Raw genomic sequence first — 19,079 nt, 5'->3', positions numbered from 1 at the left:
TAGCCACATTTGAAGGAAGCTTCCCCCTGACACAGTCATCAGAATCAGAGATCTTTTATTAATTTCGGGGAGATTTGGGTGTTACAGTCTCTCTTACACACAATATCACAGTATGCATAGGAGGTAGAGTCTTCAGTTATCAGGCCCCTCTCCTCTGGAATCATCTGCCAGTCAGGGCCCGGGAGGAAGACACACTCTGTACTTTTAAGAATAGACTTCAAACTTTCCTTTTTGATAAATCTTATAGTTAGGGCTGGTGCTGGTGTAGACCAGCTCCTAATTATGCTGCTATAGGCTTAGACTACCGGGGAAACTGGCACCTTGAGCTATTAAAGGATTACAGTATCTCTCTCTCTCTCTCTCTCTCTCTCTCTCTTTGTGAGATCATATTACTGCATGTCACTATCTGGAAATCTCAGTTACTAACCACATCTTTCCCTGGGAGCTCCTGAGCTGTCTTGGGTTCCTCGGGATCGTTGGTGGACGGCCTGCCTGAACACACATGCAGGGAATTTTGTGCACGTTTGAAAACACCAGAAGGTTTCCAGTTGGAAAAATTAATTCCTTTTGATTTTCTTTTTTATTGGTGAATGAGAGGCTGGATGACTTTCTGTTTCGTTTACTCTGGCATCCAGAGGCCATTTCTGCTTCAGGTTAGTGTCACCACTCAGCTATGATCGCTGAGAATAATCTTCACACCTCAATCTTTTAAATACTCTTTAATGTAATGAAACACCCAAAACACAAAGAAGGTAAAAAAATGCATGAAGGGATGATTGTTAACTGAGATATCATATAAACCTGATGATTTAAATCAAAGCCATAACACCTGCGATAGGAGTAACCAGATTTTTTTTGCAACATCCATGTATCTTCTTTACTTCCAGAGGAGAGAAACCACAACACAGATCAGTAGACAGTGTGAAGTGCTCAAAGTGTGCCCTCTAGAGGACGTTGTGCTAACTGCAGCTGGAGTCACAGAAGCAGCAGTTGTCACAGGAGCAGCAGTGATAGCAGTGGCTCTAGCCTGTCCCACACACGTCCCCACATTTCCCTCTCTGTCCACAGCATTCAGCTCTACATTCTGTGAACAGCAGGAGGCGCTGTAGTTAACCACTGTAACATTCTCACCCCCTGCTCCGGTCGCCGAGCTGGTATTGAGGGTACCGTTTCCTTTGCGGATGGTGATGCTGTCGACGCCGGTTCCATTGATGCCGTCGGTGAGGTTGGCGATGAATTCCCATTGTGAAGTAGCGCAGAGCGCCGCAGAGGACGGACAGATGCCTGATGTACTGACTTCCTGGCACACTGGGCGGTTAACGTCTGTAACCTGCGGACACAGAAACAGAATACTAGGGATTCAAGATTAAAGCTCCTGTGAGAGGAACTTTCACCTTCAGTGCATTTATTGGTCTTAAACGAGCACCACATTTTTCCATAGTTTTAATTTGATGAGCATTCAGTACTAATTCATCTCTGGTTACCTTGGCAGCCACAGACAGCCTGATGAGTGCGTAGTTGGTGTCGGTAGCCGCTGCATTCTCTGCCACGATGGTCAGGGTCACGTCTGTTCCTGATGCAGCGTCGCCTGGTATTGTCAGAGTTACCGTGCCGTTGGCTTTGCCTCCGCTGCCCTCAGTTATACTAACTGTGCTAGGTGACGTCGAGGTGAAGCTGCGGTCGTTGTTGGCTCGCACTGTGAACGTCCCACTTGCAGAGTCGTTGACAACTCCATTGGTGGTTGTGGCGACTGTGAACGGGATGGAGATGGAGGAGCCTGGTTCTACGTTGGTGTTGTTGGATTCGGTCTGAAAGAGTGAGGGCAGCAGCGTTCATTATAACCTTCTTCAGAGGAGCAGAGATGAATGGATGTAACATGGAAGTAGTACGACGTTGAAAAGATTTCAACAGCTTTTATTTAGCCCAGTCTGCCTCTCTCTCTATCTCTCGTTCCTCTTTTATAGCCTCTAGATGAATTTTGACGTTTTTCTTTAATGACCTCCTGACACCCCCCCTGATGATGTCACTTTTATCTAGGTCATTTGTAATCGTCTGTTTGAAGACAAAGCAGAAACCGATGGCGCTCACGGTCACAGAGATGCTGGAGGTCTTGATCTGTGTGGAGGTCTGTCTCTGGAAGCTCTCAGGCGTTGACCTGGAGGTGGCGCTGCTGTCCTCTCCTCTCAGACGAACCACAAAGTCGCCGGCTGGGACTTTGCTGAATGTCACCAAGAAGTTCCCGCTTCCCACTGACTGTGAAAACAGATACAGACAATGAATAAACAGGCTGTTGAGGCTGTACATAGGTGGAAGAAACTTGGTACCATCGTTGATGATAAACTGACCTTTGACTTTCAAACTGATACCATATGTTAAAACGCTCATCACTGTTTCAGTATTAAAGATTTACATAATAAGTAAACGTCATAATAAAGACGTTCACTACAATCATGGGCTTCAATTATGCCAATTAATATTTGTAGGAACGTTGTAAAAATTAACAGCTACTAGTGGCGTGACATGCCTGCAGTGATCCGTTGACCTCTGTTGACCCTGAGCTGTCAACCAATTTGACCTCTGTGACCTTTACCGTATCACTTCCTGTCACAGAGATCAAGACGCTGGTGTTCCCACCTGTTAGTGATGTCATGAGAGCAAAAGGAAACGTGATGAGTATTGTTGTGACACTACGGAAGCCCTGAGCAGATATACATCCATACATTTTATTTTCAATCTGTTTTCCACGAGGACGGGTTAAATTCTATAAATGTCGAGAAAACAACTAAATTGTCTCATTATCACCAGAAAACCAGCGTTGTTATCTGGAGATAACAAAATAATTAAGTTAAGAAAACAGTCAAAAGTTTCTCGTTATAACAGGACAAGTTAGTAAAATTAAATCTATGGATGCATGTCCTCTCAGGGCTTCCGTATTTAACCAAAGTACAAATAAAGAAAGGTGTAAAAAAGCTGAGACTCCAAAGATTTTACTCAAAGCTACTTTGGTTACTGTGGAAGTATATTTTAAAGTAAGTTGAGTTCAATTATGATTCTTAATAAATAAAATACATACAGGTTAAGATAATCTAAATGGCGGTTCGACCTGATTGAGGACGCTGCTCCATTAGACTGAAGTCTCCATGAGCGCCTTCATGAGCTTCCACAAGGTTGAAAATGAAATTCACTGAACTTTGACCTGAAATAAAAACACACATGGAAGAAATGTGTTAGAAAGGTTTCCACATGGTTAAAGCCTGGACCAGTCTCAAATATTTTATATTTTAACAGATTTTGAAAAGTGAGAGACCAAACACATGACAATAAATAATCATATATCGGATCATTTGTTCTTATACTGTGTGAGGAGAGCAGCGATATGACCAAAAAACCCACACACTAACAGATTCCCTCACCAACAACCACATTCCTGACTCATAGCAGACAACAGATACACAGAACACGATCATCTTTGGACTACTTTAGACTAAACGTTCATGCAAAAAATATGGATAAAGACGTGGAGACGCTGTAAACATGTGCGAGATGGAGGCGAGTAAAATTTGACTGGGATTGTAAATATTGAACATGTTTAATATTTAAAGCTTAAGCTTAATATAAAATCTCTGATTTTATTCACCTGTGACCTTTACAGAGTACGGGTTATTAGAATCAACCATGATTTCCCATGATCCTGTTTGATTTTCAGTGTTGAGCCTTAACCGGCGAAGGTTTCCTGCTGTGGTGAAGGATGCCAGAGGACCACTGGACTGACTGGAGCTCTGAGAAACACCTGGAACAGATGAATACAAGTTCAAACAACTTTTCTGTCCACCAAGTACTATTAAAGGAGCAATATGTAACTCTGACACCTAGTGTTTAAATGGGGTACTGTAGTCCAATTTTTTAAAAATTGTAGAGAGCTGTCTCCCCCTCCTTTCTAGAGTCGATGCTCACACAGGTTGCCATGTGGTGGACCCTGAAGCTTCAGTGTTTAGCCAACTCTGCATCGGTCTGTAAACCTTTCTGTGTTCTAACCTCTCTCCATTTTTCAAAAGAATCTCCAATATTGATCCTAGTTTGAGCACGTTTCTGCTCGTGGAGCTTATTAGAAACATGCAGAGGCTTTTTAGGTCGGGTACAATCACTTCTATCTGAACCAGTTCTCTTGCCCGCTTCCATCACTGCAACACCTGTTGGTTTGACCTGATAACTGCTCTCATATCTGGCAAACTGAGGGGCGTCCAAACCGCCTACCTTCTCTGGTCCAAACAAATCCAGAGCATTCAGGACCAGACTCTAAAGTTAGAAGGAGGACATACTGGCTGCTGCATTGTTGTCAGAGAAGCCAGCACTTCAACATTTCAGCCAGTTTCCTTAAGAAGCATATTACATTACAGATTGGTAACTTGATGCATAAAAGCAGAAACTAAACCTGTAGAGCTTATGAGAGTGAAGGCGAGAGACGAGGCTCCCGTGATGTAGACAGTCATGTTCCTTAGAGAACTATCAACAGTAAATGTGAAATTTTCAGGCTTTCCAGGATTCCTCACCACCTGAAAAACTGTCACCTGAAATGAGAAGGAACAGAAACGACAAATTTAAATACACACTCGTCAGTGAAACATCAAATCAAAATTCTTTCCTTTTTCTTCAATGTCTCACCACAGCACTGGCTGATGAGTCCTCGATGATACTTGTAGCCTGAGAAAGGTCAGACTTGCTGACCTCGATGGCCTGACCCCCAGAGGCCCGGGCGAGGTCTCTGTACAGCTGAGCGTCCAACTGGCTCACCACGCGTGTACTCACACCCTGAAGGTCTCTGCGGCGCCGTCTGGCCAGGACATCTGTCAACAGGAAAGTTACCTACAGGTATGAGGATAGAAAAATTACTTAATTATTTAAAATCTCTCAGGTCCTCAGATGGTTTCAAGACTGATGCAGAGCTGGCTAAACACTGAAGCTTCAGTGTCCGAGACATGGCAACCTACATGCACATCGACTCTATAGAGGAGGGGGCGGGGGAGACAGTTTTCTACAATGTTTTGAACTTGGACTGCAGTACCAGTTTTAAACACTAGGTGTCAGAGTTACATATTGCATGTATTGTATATTTGGAATCAGGATTCTAATTTGGAGTAATGTTACAAGCTGCATGTGAGATTTTATCATGATCTCCTTTTTTTTTCATTAAATCTTACAAAAGTAATATATTTTTGTATAAATTAATCAATCAATCTTTATGTTTGTTTCATAAATTTATAACATACAGCTTGTTGTAACACAGTGAAAATAGTTGACTTAAATACTGGTCCCACCTTGGAGCAGGCAAATCATAGTTCAGAATTTTAGGGTGGCCTCTGGGGTGGCAAATCATATATCTGCAAATAATGAAAGTAAAATAAGTTCTACACTTACCACAGACTTACTGTTCTCTATGAGGGCAGTGACGGTTCCCCTCAGGTGAGCATCTTTAGCCGGAGCATCGGTGAAGACGAAGATCTCAGAGGAGTGTGGAGCAGCAGTCAGGGCGAGCTGAAGAAAATATGTTGAAAGTAAAAAAAACAGATTCTTTGTCAATATCTTGAGGTTCATTTCCGTTTATTCAGTGGTGTGTATGGCTGGCCAGATACTGACTTTAATCATTTAGTGACTTTAAGTTTAATCCTCAAACGACCTGATGCTATGGCTTTTTAAATCTTTGTTGTCTAATTTAATGATGAAGAGTGGGGGGGGGGGGGGGGGGGCGCAACACCTGCAGTCCAGACAAGCACAGCTCAGGAATGTCTCCTCCTCCGCTTGCAGACAGTTTGTTGATGTTGGCTTTGAAGACGTCTGCATCTGTCGTCAGAATCAAGGGCCCAAAGCCTGAAAATGAAAAACCAATAACACGTTTTAGTTTCACATTTTAGTTTCACGCCTTGGAAAAGCTAACAATGGTTGCGTAGCTTGCAGATGTGAAGTACTTCTTTTATTAATTTGCTCTAACAATGACAGTCATTTATAAACTATACCTCATGTGTTTACTCATGCATGTATCCAGATACCAACTGTGTAAGCTGTGACGACAAGCTTCCCTCTGTGGGACAATAGAGTGTTGTATTGTGTATGTGTGTGTGTACCTGGGTCATTGAAAGGTACTAGTATGTAGGCGGAGGGCTCCTCCTGGGTACCCCTCCTTCTGTCAATGATGTCAAAGGAAATTCTCTTCACCTCGGCTATGTCATCACTCATACTGCCTGTGGTGTCGATGACAATACACAGCGCAGTGGACTGGGAGAGGCCCATCAATCTGCACGGACCACAGAGAAACAAAAACATCTAATCCTGCCCAACATGAGTTATTCATCTATGACGAGGCTGCTTAAAAGAAATAAAAGTTGAGATTTAAAGTCATAATCTTACAAGAATATTCTCGTAAATTAACAAAGTTAAAAGTTGTGATTTTAACAGATTAAAACCATAAATTACAAGATAAAAGTTGTAATTGAACGATCACAAGGATGACAAAATGGCTCGGGTCCATACCGCGTGAAGTTCTTGTCTCCGACAGCCTGTCTTATGTCCTCCAGTAGCTCCATTGTGGCGTCCACAGCCAAATCAGCAGCTTTGGGGTGAAGGGAGCCATGACTGGACCCTATAGTGTCTTTGTTGATCCCCCCTACTGGTTCACGTCTACTTGTCCTGTCCAAAGTTCCACCATGGCTGCATTTACCTTGGAAAAGGAGGGAAGGGGGGGAGTTTGTTATGTCACCTCACCTGCAAATGTTACTTGAAGAGAAACTTTACAGAAATGTGGAAGACTCCTTAAAGTGACCTGCGGGTTTATCTGAAGAGAAGGGGTTGAAGTAGCCTGAAGTGAGAAGCCCCTGCTGCATTAGCTCAGGTAGAAGGTTGTCTGCACAGTTTTCTCCTGTACAGTTTCTACAGGTCGGAGTACTTCGGCCTGCAACATAGATGTAAACAACTTTATTTCTGTTTTTCATTGGAGACAAGATATGCGCTGAAATTCACGACACACTCTGATTGATTGCTCAGTCCATAAATGTCCCAGTTTGTGTTTGTTGCATCATTTCTTCATTTATGTGTTCAGTTTTTTTAATACCATTTTCTAACTCTCCTGTCATTTCAGACCTGGACACTCCCATCTGCCCATAGACTGTCCTCACCCGTTCATTCCCATCACACACCTGTTCCCCATTGTCTGATTAGCTCCCAGCCTCTGCCAGATTGTCGGAGAACACAGAGAGTTAGGGGAAATTTGAAGATGCACTCTTTAAAATGGGAACATGTACTGTCTGTAAAACAGGCAACACTACATGCAGCTGATGCCCAAAATAAAGGTTTTTTTGTGTAGGGAAGCACTATTTGATGTGTACCAGATGTAATGATATTCCGTCCGCGCTTGAAGGATTCATCATCAAAATGGTGAGCGTCACTCAGTGCAAAAATCACGTCCACTTTGGCACTCTGCTTCTCAGCTCTCTTAAATGCTATCTCCTCAGTCCTCGCTCCTCGGCCGAACCGGATGTAGTTCTAGACCCGCCATGATAAGGATCGTCCCAAAGCTCGCTCTTATAACTGAAAGGAGGAGAGAGGAACGAGGAGAGAGGAGGGAGAACTGAGGAGCAATGACCGAGGATACACGAGCTGATACACAGCTGATGTCATCATTACAAACGGACGTCGCTTCATGTGACGCTACAGAGGAAAGGACGTCTCATGTCTCTTAAAACATATCTCCTCATTTCCTCTCTCCTCTGCTTCGTTTCCTTGCATCTCTCCATGCATCTCTGGTGGGAGGGGCTTAGACGCAAGTGGAGGAGGCAAGTTGGAGGAGGCAAGTTGGAGGACACTTGGATGCAATTAAGGGAACTGGGATGTACCCCCTAGCTTTCTAACATTTCTGTCTTTTGATAATTTGACCTGAGCATGGATATCAGATTTTATTGTTACAGCAAAATTTAGCTGAAATAGCCGTATACAGCACATCTCACTAATACAACAATGGCATGATGGTTGATGACACAAAAGGTGATCTAGCTCTGAGAGAAAAGAAGGATTCATTTCTGAAGTAGAAACCTAACTTCACTTTGAGTTTGAAGACCAAATTGGCAGTATGTGCTTTAGAAGATAGCTCACAATAAGACAACACAAGAACTCTGACTCATTGGATTTGATTTCCTTGGGAAGCCAATATCAGTGTGACATTCACTGGTAACTCACTTAAAATAGAAAACAACATGAGCTTGGTTTTATCTGTGTTGTAGACCATTTTTAGTTTCTGCAGATACAAGTAGACAAAATGGAACACTAACTGCAAACTGATTGGCAACAGCAGTAGACATAACATTCAGTCACGACCAATGATGATGGTATCATCTGCATAGAAGTGATTGATGGCATTAGATTAGATTAGATTAACTTTATTGTCCGTCCCAACCATAGACAGTGACACAAATTCTCTTTGGCAACATTACAGGAACATTACATGCATTAGACTTTTATGCCGCTGACACCATCATCACTGGGTGTGACTGAATGTTAGGTAAAGTTACCAATTTCAACATGGCGACTGCCACCATTGGGCTTCACAACCTTCACTAAACAATGGGTCACTTAGACTACCATCCATCCATCCATTATCTGAATCCCTTTCCCCATTCGGGGTCCCGGGGGTCTGGAGCCGATCCCAGCTGTCATTGGGTGAGTGGCAGGATACAACCTGGACTGGTCGCAAGCCAACCACAGGGCTGACATGGAGAGACACACTCACATTCACACACGGTTTAACCTAGTTCAGTTGAAATAAAAATAGCGCTGCATGGGAACTTTAGAGGGTCATTGTCTTTTCATGCATGTATTTGTGCAGTTACTGTAAACCTTAACAGGCTGTGGGAGTGCTGGTATTTGTTAGCACACAGATGACTGATAAACTGTCTTGTATTGTTTCCCACTCAAACACACGTCAGGTTGACCCAAAAGCATATTTGAACAGGACATAAATATAAATCACACCTGCCAAGTTCTCAAGACGTTCATCTGGTTTGATCAGAGAGCTGTAAGGGATGGTTTCCCCTAACTCCACCCAGTTACTGTGGCTGTAGAAGTCCTTGATTCAGAGAATATAAGACATCATACACCACTTTACAATTTCGTACATACATGTCCAAAAATGACAAATTATCTAGCCATTAACCTTACCTGTAGGGTATGAAAGACACATCCAAGAGTCCATCTCCCTGTGACATAGTTCTCCAGTGCGACACTCTTCTTCACAGCAGACACGCCTCAGAGAACACAGAGAGTTAGGGGAAATTTGAAGATGCACTTTTTAAAATGGGAAGATGTACTCGTCTGTAAAACAGGCAACACTACATGCAGCTGATGCCCAAAATAAAGGTTTTTTTGTGTAGGGAAGCACTATTTGATGTGTACCTGATGTAATGATATCCCGTCCGCGCTCGAAGGATTCATCATCAAAATGGTGAGCGTCACTCAGTACAAAAATCACGTCCACTTTGGCGTTGCTGAAGTACATGTTGGTGATGGAGGTTTGGAAGTTGATGGAGGAGAGGAGAGAAGTGGAGGAGCCCATGGAGGAGCAGGCCCTCAGCACTTTGCTAGCTGTCAGGCTGTTATCAATCTAGAAATAAAGACATGACTGATATCAACTATCAAATACGGCTGCATGCTTAAGATCTGCCTTGGTAACCTCCTGCCCTTACCTGGTGCAGATAGTTCTGATATGGCAGAGACAGCTCCAGGACCTGATATTAGTCTAGACTATTTTTCTCCAATCAACCTTTCAGAGCTAAATTCAATTATTTCTGCGACGAAACCGTCAACCTGTCTTTTAGACCCAATCCCAACCAAGCTGTTTAAGGAAGTATTTCCCTTAATTAGCAACTCTATATTAGATATGATCAATATTTCTTTACTGGCAGGCTATGTACCACAGTCATTTAAAGTAGCGGTAATCAAACCTCTACTCAAAAAACCTACTCTAGATTCAGGAACTCTAGCTAACTATAGGCCTATATCCAACCTTCCTTTTATCTCAAAGATCCTGGAAAAAGTGGTAGCTAATCAGCTGTGTGACTTTCTCCATGACAACAGTTTATTTGATGAGTTTCAGTCAGGATTTAGAGTCCACCATAGCACTGAGACTGCACTAGTTAAAGTTACAAACGATCTACTTCTAGCTTCAGACAGGGGACTTCTCTCTGTGCTCGTCTTGTTAGATCTTAGTGCTGCTTTTGACACTATTGACCATCATATCCTATTACACAGGCGAGAACATTTACTTGGAATTACAGGGACTGCTTTAAGTTGGTTTGAATCCTACTTATCAGACCGATCTCAGCTTGTACATGTTAATGATAAATCCTCTATGCATACCAAAGTTAGCCATGGAGTGCCACAAGGTTCAGTGCTTGTACCAATTCTCTTTACATTATATATGCTTCCTCTGGGAAATATTATGAGGAAACACTCCATACAGTTTCATTGTTATGCAGATGATACTCAGCTTTATGTATCAATGAAGCCCGATGGCACCAGTCAGTTATGTAAGCTAGAAACGTGCCTTAAGGACGTTAGGACCTGGATGACCAGAATTGTTTTGCTACTTAACTCAGACAAGACTGAAGTTATTGTGCTAGGCCCTAAAAACCTCAGAGAGACTTTTTCTAATGCTATGACTGTCCTTAATGACATCAGCCTGGCATCTAGCACCACTGTTAGGAATCTAGGAGTTCTAGTTGATATGTCCTTTAGCTCTCACATCAGGCAAATTTCAAGAACAGCCTATTTTCACCTTCGTAATATATCCAAGATCAGGAATATCCAAGATCAGGAATATCCAAGATCAGGAATATCCAAGATCAGGAATATCCAAGATCAGGAATATCCAAGATCAGGAATATCCTGTCGCAAAATGATGCCGAAAAACTAGTTCATGCATTTGTTACCTCCAGGTTGGATTATTGTAATTCTCTTTTGTCAGGGTGCTCTGGTGGGTCTCTAAAGACTCTTCAACTAGTCCAGAATACTGCAGCTCCTGTACTGACTAGAACTACGAAAAGGGACCACATCACTCCTGTGTTGGCTTCTCTGCACTGGCTCCCTATACAGTCTAGAATAGAATTTAAGATCTTTCTTTTCACTTACAAAGCTCTAAATGGCCAGGCACCATCTTATCTTAAGGAGCTACTAGTACCGTACTGCCCCTCGAGAACATTACGGTCCCAGAATGCAGGCCTATTAGTGGTACCTACAGTCTAAGTGTACTATGGGAGGTTAAGCCTTCAATTATCGGGCCCTCTCCTCTGGAATCATCTTCCAGCTGGAGTCTGTATTTTAAAGAATAGACTTAAAACTTTCGTTTTTGATAAATCTTATAGTTAGGGCTGGTGCAGACCAGCTCCTAGTTATGCTGCTATAGGCTTAGACTACCGGGGGAACTGGCACCTTGAGTCTCTCTCTCTCTCTCTCTCTCTCTCTCTCTCTCTCTCTCTCTCTCTCTCTCTCTCTCTCTCTCTCTCTCTCTCTCTCTCTCTCTCTCTCTCTCTCTCTCTCTCTCTCTCTCTCTCTCTCTCTCTCTCTCTCTCTCTCTCTCTCTCTCTCTCTCTCTCTCTCTCTCTCTCTCTCTCTCTCTCTCTCTCTCTCTCTCTCTCTCTCTCTCTCTCTGGCCGGGTCTTTGTAATATAGCAATAAGTAAGGTTTTTTTACCTGTTCTTTTGTAATGTTAAAAGACAAAGATTAAGGTATTTTACCTGCTTTTTGTAAAGTGTCTCGAGATAACACTTGTTATGAGTTGACACTATACAAAATAAAATTGATTTATTGATTGATTGATTGATTGAAACAGAAACAATGTGCTCTCATATCCTAGCCTTAAGTATTTTTATAAGTCATAAATGGCATTATTTTATAAGTTTAAGACTAAACATCACCATGACTACAGACATTGTTTCTGCAGGACCAACAATGTGAGATATCTGGGCAATGAGGGCAATCAAGGACAAACAACCATGATAAAAATCTTCTCTTACTGTAACTACAATTACTGACATAATTCCCTCCTGTTATAATAATTTATTCCATAATTCTTATAAATAGCCACCATTGTACCCAGAAAGTTGACCCTTGCCATAATGAGTTATTCTATTAATACCAAATTTATCATATGACTAGAGCCCATCCGATTAATCGGCCAGCCAATAATATTGGCCATGATTAGCATATCCAGTGACTCTCGGTATTTCAGATATGAGCCGATATTATCAGTCAAATATCATTTCATTTGAGTGTCATTTTATTACACTAGCAGTTCTCTTTCACCAGCAGAGGTCACTATATGGATGACAACAAGCGTCATCACCCCCTCTTGAAATCTGATCTGTCACCCCCAAAATCCTAAATCAACAATTTGGGATGTGTTGAAACGGGCTGCTAGTATCAAGCACTGCATTAAAATGTTGCACATGGGGTACCAACATTATTTAAATGTGAAGTATTTAGATTCAATTAGCAGCACTGATACAACAACAATAAATATTCTAGAGGTTTGTCTTCACAATAGTTTTTCCACTTTCTCTGTTGTTTTGAACTCACAGTCAGGCTGAAGTCTCTTCCCGCTGCGGTGGCGATGTCTCGACAGACCTCGGCCGTCTTCCTGAGCACCGCCCTCTGTGTGATGACACGATGAGTCGTGGAATTCCCGTCCAATGTGAAGAGTGGTTGGAAGCTGTGAACAAGGCCTGATAGGGAGAAGATCAACACCACCACAAACACGACTGTCTGTGAGGCTGGCATGACGGATGACGATGACCTTGACGATGGAACAGAATGACTCTAAATGGACGCCTTCCTCTCCGCCTCTACCTGCTTTTTCTTCCACTCGTTGGCAAATTTTAGTTTGTGTTGCTTTTGTCAACACCAGAACTCAACTAAACACAAGAAGGGGAATTCTCGATTGTCTGTCTCCCTGTCTGTGATCAGTAATTCGAAAATGATTTGCCAGAAACAGGAAACAATAGAGAGGTTACTGGTGGTGATCCTGGTGTAACGAGGCAACAGGTGACAAATGAAAACACCTGTGAACAGACAGAGACAGAATCCTCACCAGGGAGCAGGCAGGAGGGAAATAAAACCAACAGAGGCTTCAAAAAACATTTCACCAACAGACAGACTGGCTAATGTTGGATTTTTACATGCCTCTGCACTTGTTTGGGAAGTTTTCAAAGACAACAACAATCACGACTTTAATGAGATAACAACATCTCTTTAGCAGCTTTAATATTCCAAATCCTAATGGCTGAAAATGCCTTAAAGAGTAACCTCTTATTTTACACTGAACAAACACATAAACGCAACATGTGTGGTTATATTTTTTCAGCATGCCTATGCTCCCTCAAAACTTGGAGATAAAACTGCACATTTTAGAGAGACAGGCCTTTAATTGCCTGACGCACACCTGTGCCATATTGGTATACCAACACCTGTCTGTTGGCTGTGGCTCAGTTGGTAGAGTTGGTTGTCTCTCATCTGAAATGTTGGGGGTTCAATCCCCTGCTCCTGCAGCTAGATGGCTGTTGTGTCCTTGGACAAGACACTTAACCCCCACTGCTTTGTTGATGAATGTGTGTGAATGTTTGAGTTAATTCTAATGGTCACATTATATAGCAACCTCTGCCATCAGTGTGTGAATGTGAAGTTGTGACCTGCTATGTAAACACAAGGTCAAGTGCATCTACCTTTATTCCATCAAAAGAGACAAATGAATGAAATGAATGAAAATTAAAAGAAAATAGTCGAAGAACTGTGAGTGAAATTGTTTTTTTGTGTGAAAAAAAAGTCCAAGATTTCAACTCGCGATCAATTGTAGCAAAAACAAAAAATTTCCATTAACATTTTTGTTTATATTTTTGTTCAGTGTAAATAGAAAATAAAACATGGCAATTGGTACAAACATTGTTATATATTTCAACTTAATGAGTAAACAGTTTTCAGTTGATGGAAATCAAAAGTGTCCATTACTTACCTCGTACTTTCTTCAGTGTTACTATGTCAGCCTGGTGTGTTTACTCTCAGGTAGATACTGTTGGGTCAACACCTTTGTGTGCTCGCTGTGTTATCGCTAAGCTGGAAATGAGTGTGTGCTCTCATTCCTTCTTTTTATAGTTTCTTCCGCCCTGACTAATGGAGCCGATGAAAAGAATGCCTCAGATACACTCCCACACACGCTGCATTTCTTTGTATGGGTTCCTATATCTCAGTGACAAAGTGGGCATGAGCGCACTGTGATTATTCACATTAACCTGATTACATTTTGGGACAATGGGAGTTAGAGGTGATGTGTCTGAGACTGTTCAGATGACGAATCTAAAAAACACTGTAGCCCCAAAAAAGTCGGAAACTTAAAGCTCCTGCAAGGAACTTCAGTTTTTGTTTCTTTATCTCTTTGTTGATCTTGTCTAACTGGTTGTGCAACCTCTAGTCTCAAAATGAAGCCAATGTGGAAGTACAAAAAACTGCAGTTCCTTGAGGTTCCACTTGAGGCTGGCTGCAGAAGCGCCGGGGGGGAGGGGATTTTTTTTATAACTCATCGGATTTTATTCTATTAAGGAAAACGGCTATGCCCATATAAGGGTTGTGGCATATTTGATTGACAGCTCTGCGCGCTGCATCTGTCTGTCAGTTCTCGTGCATACTTGTGTCGGTATTTATATTTACGGACCTAGCTTGTTTAGCATTAGCTTGTAAACCAGTCGGCTAACTGTACTCAGTGTAGCTCATTATTTACATTATTTACAATGGTTTAGAAATGTTTGTTGTTAAGATGTTGAAAATAGTGAGTTTGTGTGATGTTAGAAGCTAAAGGTTCACCTCGGTGGTTATCTGACGTTATGATGAATGTTAGACTCCATGTAAATGTCAACATTGAAAAACAAACTTTGTAGTAATTATCCGTCAGTAACATAAACTGAACTTAACTAAACCTAATATGTAGGTCATAGAGGATGACATTAACGTTACATGGTTGACGTAGTGTCTTAAGATTTGTGCAAACTGTTACCAAATTTAAAAAAAAAAATTAACTTTGTATGAGTTCAGGGAAATTTAATCTGGTTATTAATATAGTTGTTAATCGTTACAGATACTCTTACAAAGAATATAGCAGTAGAAATATAAAATATAAATAACATATGGAATGAAAATAAGATATAAAGCACATAGATATAAAGTATAAGAAATAGTTTGAATAATACAGCCAAGTACTGAGCTCATGTTAATAATAAATGAGTTACTGTATGTTCTGTACTGAAGCACAGAGAGTTGGGACCTGTTAATGATTTAAATAATTCAGATTATATTTGTTTCATGTTAAGATGAAGTACTATCCACAATAAATTGCTTAATTTTTCCTCACACAATTTGATGTGGAATATCATTGTGTGAGTGAGAGAGCTGAAAATAGCACGATTACAATAAGGTTTATCTTCTTAACTTTGAACAGATGTTGATTATCTGAATACTGTACCTTTGTTGTCTGGGTAGTACACTGTTGAATTTAAAAATGTGCTCTTACACACAGATACAGAAAAATAGATGACAACAAAAAAAATGATTTAATGAATAACTGATATTTTCTCTCTTTCTTTGCCATCCTGAAGACCTCTCACTAAAAGTCCATGTTCTCCTGGATCCATGTCACATGCTCGAGCTTCTTCAGAATGACATTTCAACAGTCGAAGTTCTGGTGAGAGAAGATGGCCAGCAGATAAGACAGCAGTACTTCAAGCTTCAGAAGAAGGAGGAGGGTTTGCACCTTGGAAGACTGTATTCATGCTTCAGCTCTTCAAATAAAAATAGATCTCCTCCAAACAACTTGGAATCAAACCATTTTCTTCCCATTTTAAACCCTTTTGTCCAGTTTAGATGGGAGAAGTTGATATTATGTGATATTGATCTGGGAAGACTACATTTCTAAATCATTTTTAACTGTGTTTTTATTCACAAGTTATTGATCTTATTTACTCTCCATGTATCTGGATTTAAGAATGGGGCTGTGTTTAAGGGCAAATTTTTGCAATGACTCTGTTTCATCCCACTTTCAGAAATGAACTACATTAGTATTTGGTAAAAACAAAATGTCAAAAGAATAAAAAGTTGTGTAAAAGTAGACTTCCTTCCCTAAGCTATTGAGTTGAGCATTAATGCACATTTTAGTCTTGTCATTTCAAATCTGAAATGTATACACATAAGTAGACATAAAGGAGTGCATTTCTATAGAAATATTTATTTAATCTGAAAAACCACATTCAAAAAGCCTGTTTTTACAGCAGAGATTAACATGTTTACAGCTTGGTACAAAACAAACAAATAGGTCTGATCAGCTCATGTCTCGATCGACACACACTGTACGGGGGTCGTTTGATTTGATGAAGGACAAGAGTTATTCACAATAAGGCGTATAGCTGACCAGCGTGGTGTAATGGTTTGTCAAGAGGCTTAAAACCCGTCTCAGCTCCAGCTCTCAGCCTGTGGGTGACATCACTCAGGCGATCCAGGGGAGCGAGCTGTTAAAGAGAAGAAACCAAAGTCCAACCCAGAAGAACCAACAAATACAGATGTTGTTGAAGCTCAGGTTTCTTCCTCTGTCTCTGCAGCTCTCTGGGCACCTCGATGGACCAGTCACCAATAATCCACACTGTGTCTATAGGAGAAATACAAAGGTGTTCAATTAATGCCTCAGACAAGACAAAATGTACAGTTAACTACATGTGACAGCTCAGAGTGTTTTTTTGTTATGAGCCACATCTGCAGGAATAATATTGAACAAGGTAGCTGCAACTCATAATAATAGATACCAGTCTTAAACACATTTTTTTCTAATACTTAAAGTTTTTGGTGTGAAGCTGACACTGACCACAGACTCCATGACTTCACGGGGTTCAATAGAAAACAAATGTCTTATAATAAATACTAAATATTAATTTTCAATTGTCATGTTCACCCACGTCGCTGTTGACATCAGTAAATATAAGACACAGACATTCCTCTTTTTGTCAGAACAGTAACATGAACTGTATGCTTTGTAATGTTGATTTCTTCTGGATGTCTCACAGATTTATTTACAGTCTCTGGTCTAACAGTAGTTTTATCAACAACAACGAAAAGAAAAAAGACACCAAAGCTCACGTCTTTTATCGTGTAAAACAGACTTCTTATCCTTAAACATGTTCTTACATCCATGTAATGATTTGTAACACAATGTGAGAATTTAAATGTAAAGATTAGCCTTTTGATAAAACTTTGTTAATGTATTGCTCTGCTAACCCGGACAAAGTCTAGTAACTGCTCTGACAAATAACTAATAACCTCAGATGTATATTTTAAAAAGTGTAGTTTTAAGACTTTAATTGAATATTTGGGTTGAAGATAATTCGTTTTAATTGTGTTGTTTAAATTAAATGTTGAGTCGATTGGACTCATTTGCTGCCTAGCAGACGGGTCAGGGTTCGTCCAGTAATATTTACAGTCTATGGTTGTGAATCATTTCTGGGAAAATTATGACATCTACCCTGCAGGAGGGGCATCTGTGTTTATTTCAGTCTGTTTGATAACTAGTGAAAAACTCCTCACAGGAGCTTTACGACTAAACGATACTCATGTCTGTTCCCTCTGTGGAATTCTTTGAGTAAAAAAAATGTTTTTAGCGTGTTTAATTAGCCAAAAAGGATCAAATGTGCTTTTAATAAGATATCATATATTGTTCCTTGTTACAGACTAAGTCCCCACAGACTGAGTCCTCACATACTGAGTCCTTCCAGACTGAGTCCTTACAGATACTATAGTTGACTTCCTTACATAGTTTCAGACTAAAGATATTCTGATTTTAAAAGAAAATGATGTATATAAACTACAACATGAATTTGGTAACATTCATTAATTGACATCCTGTGAGTTCAGTGTTCATCACAGACTCACAGACTACAACCCGACCTGGGTCCTCGGGTCACCAAGTGAAGGTCTGTCAGTCATACCAAGAATTAAATCAAAGTCCGGAGAGGGGGTCTTAAGTTACTGTGGTCCTTCTCTCTGGAACAAACTACCTGTTGATCTGAGGTCCATCAAATCTACTTTTAAAGTTAAAAAGATAACCTGCTCTCTCAAGCATACGAATAGTAACTCTTTGTGTATCTGTTTTTTTGTTTTGTTTTGTTCCTAACTTTATTTCTGTATCACATTCATGATTGTTGAGATAGCTATCTGTCTCTTGTGCTCCTATGTTTTTATCATCAGTGTAAAGCACATTGAGCTTACATTGTAAAAAAAGATTTGTATTCTATTCTATCAGAATGAGATATTTATATAATCTCATAGAATGAAAAGGAAGAAGAATAAGCTCATCTGCAATATCTCACTGTTTTGTCAAAAATAAGACTACGGGAAATATTCAAAAAAATAGTGTTTGGTAAATGTTTATTCATTGTCTTTAAGAAGTTAATATTTATGGTGTTCTCTGCACAGTCAGCCTTATTGTGTTTAGTTAGTATTGCTCAATAGAGGGCAGCACCTTAGGTTTGGTGCAAGTAGGGTGAAGCTAATTAGCTCACTCAAGCCAGGTGTGTAAGCAGGCTGAGTTGATTTAATTGGGAGGCAGAAGCTATCCTTTTTGTGTGTGTGAGTCGAAAGTAAACTTCACAGGCTCAAGTCAATGTAAGAGAAGACCATAAAGATTGATAAGACTTTATTCCTTTGTTACTGTAGTTGGTGAGCATAGTCCTTTGTTAGAAACATGCAACAACTTTGCATGGTTCATGCTCTTGTGTTATTTACATTTATATCCCATTTGTGGGAAAGGTCAATTTGATATTTCTGCTAAATTTAGATGCATTCGACTTATTTGAATGGTTTGAATAACTAGTATATTATCTAACAATGTAACTCTGATTTAGTTACTTGAATGCATTTGAAGTAGGCTATAAGGATAAGTATATTATTGATTAAAGGCAAGTAGTAGCCTTATAAATTTATATTTGTGTATATATAATATGGAAATTACTTAGTAG

At 40.5% G+C, this 19,079-nt stretch overlaps 1 protein-coding gene across 1 annotated transcript; it reads right to left on the bottom strand.

The window, feature by feature from the left end:
* Positions 1-700: 700 nt before the first annotated feature.
* On the bottom strand, positions 701-14,281 carry vwa10.2 (von Willebrand factor A domain containing 10, tandem duplicate 2). The gene is made up of 18 exons (XM_065954520.1): positions 14,045-14,281; positions 12,616-13,097; positions 9,436-9,643; positions 9,202-9,287; positions 9,016-9,109; positions 6,815-6,943; positions 6,526-6,712; positions 6,120-6,289; positions 5,753-5,865; positions 5,416-5,532; positions 4,663-4,863; positions 4,433-4,568; positions 3,638-3,790; positions 3,104-3,196; positions 2,521-2,634; positions 2,089-2,249; positions 1,485-1,808; positions 701-1,330 (listed from the first exon to the last, which is right to left on the bottom strand). Exons 2-18 carry the CDS (start codon positions 12,814-12,816, stop codon positions 878-880), a joined length of 2,940 nt encoding a protein of 979 aa, XP_065810592.1. The 5' UTR covers positions 12,817-13,097; positions 14,045-14,281; the 3' UTR covers positions 701-877.
* Positions 14,282-19,079: the final 4,798 nt, after the last annotated feature.

This window comes from Labrus bergylta, chromosome 1 (assembly GCF_963930695.1).
Source record: "Labrus bergylta chromosome 1, fLabBer1.1, whole genome shotgun sequence".
Lineage (NCBI taxonomy): Eukaryota > Metazoa > Chordata > Actinopteri > Labriformes > Labridae > Labrus > Labrus bergylta.
This window is presented reverse-complemented; position numbering and strand designations above follow the sequence as displayed.

Bases quoted from the DNA above. Each gene is read 5' to 3' on its own strand.
- vwa10.2 (XM_065954520.1), bottom strand. From the start codon at position 12,816: ATGCCAGCCTCACAGACAGTCGTGTTTGTGGTGGTGTTGATCTTCTCC. The intron at 5,533-5,752 runs GTGTTGCGCCCC...TATTTTCTTCAG, and splicing joins TGTGCTTGTCTGGACTGCAG to CTCGCCCTGACTGCTGCTCC. The intron at 4,569-4,662 runs GTGAGACATTGA...TTCTCATTTCAG, and splicing joins ACTCATCAGCCAGTGCTGTG to GTGACAGTTTTTCAGGTGGT.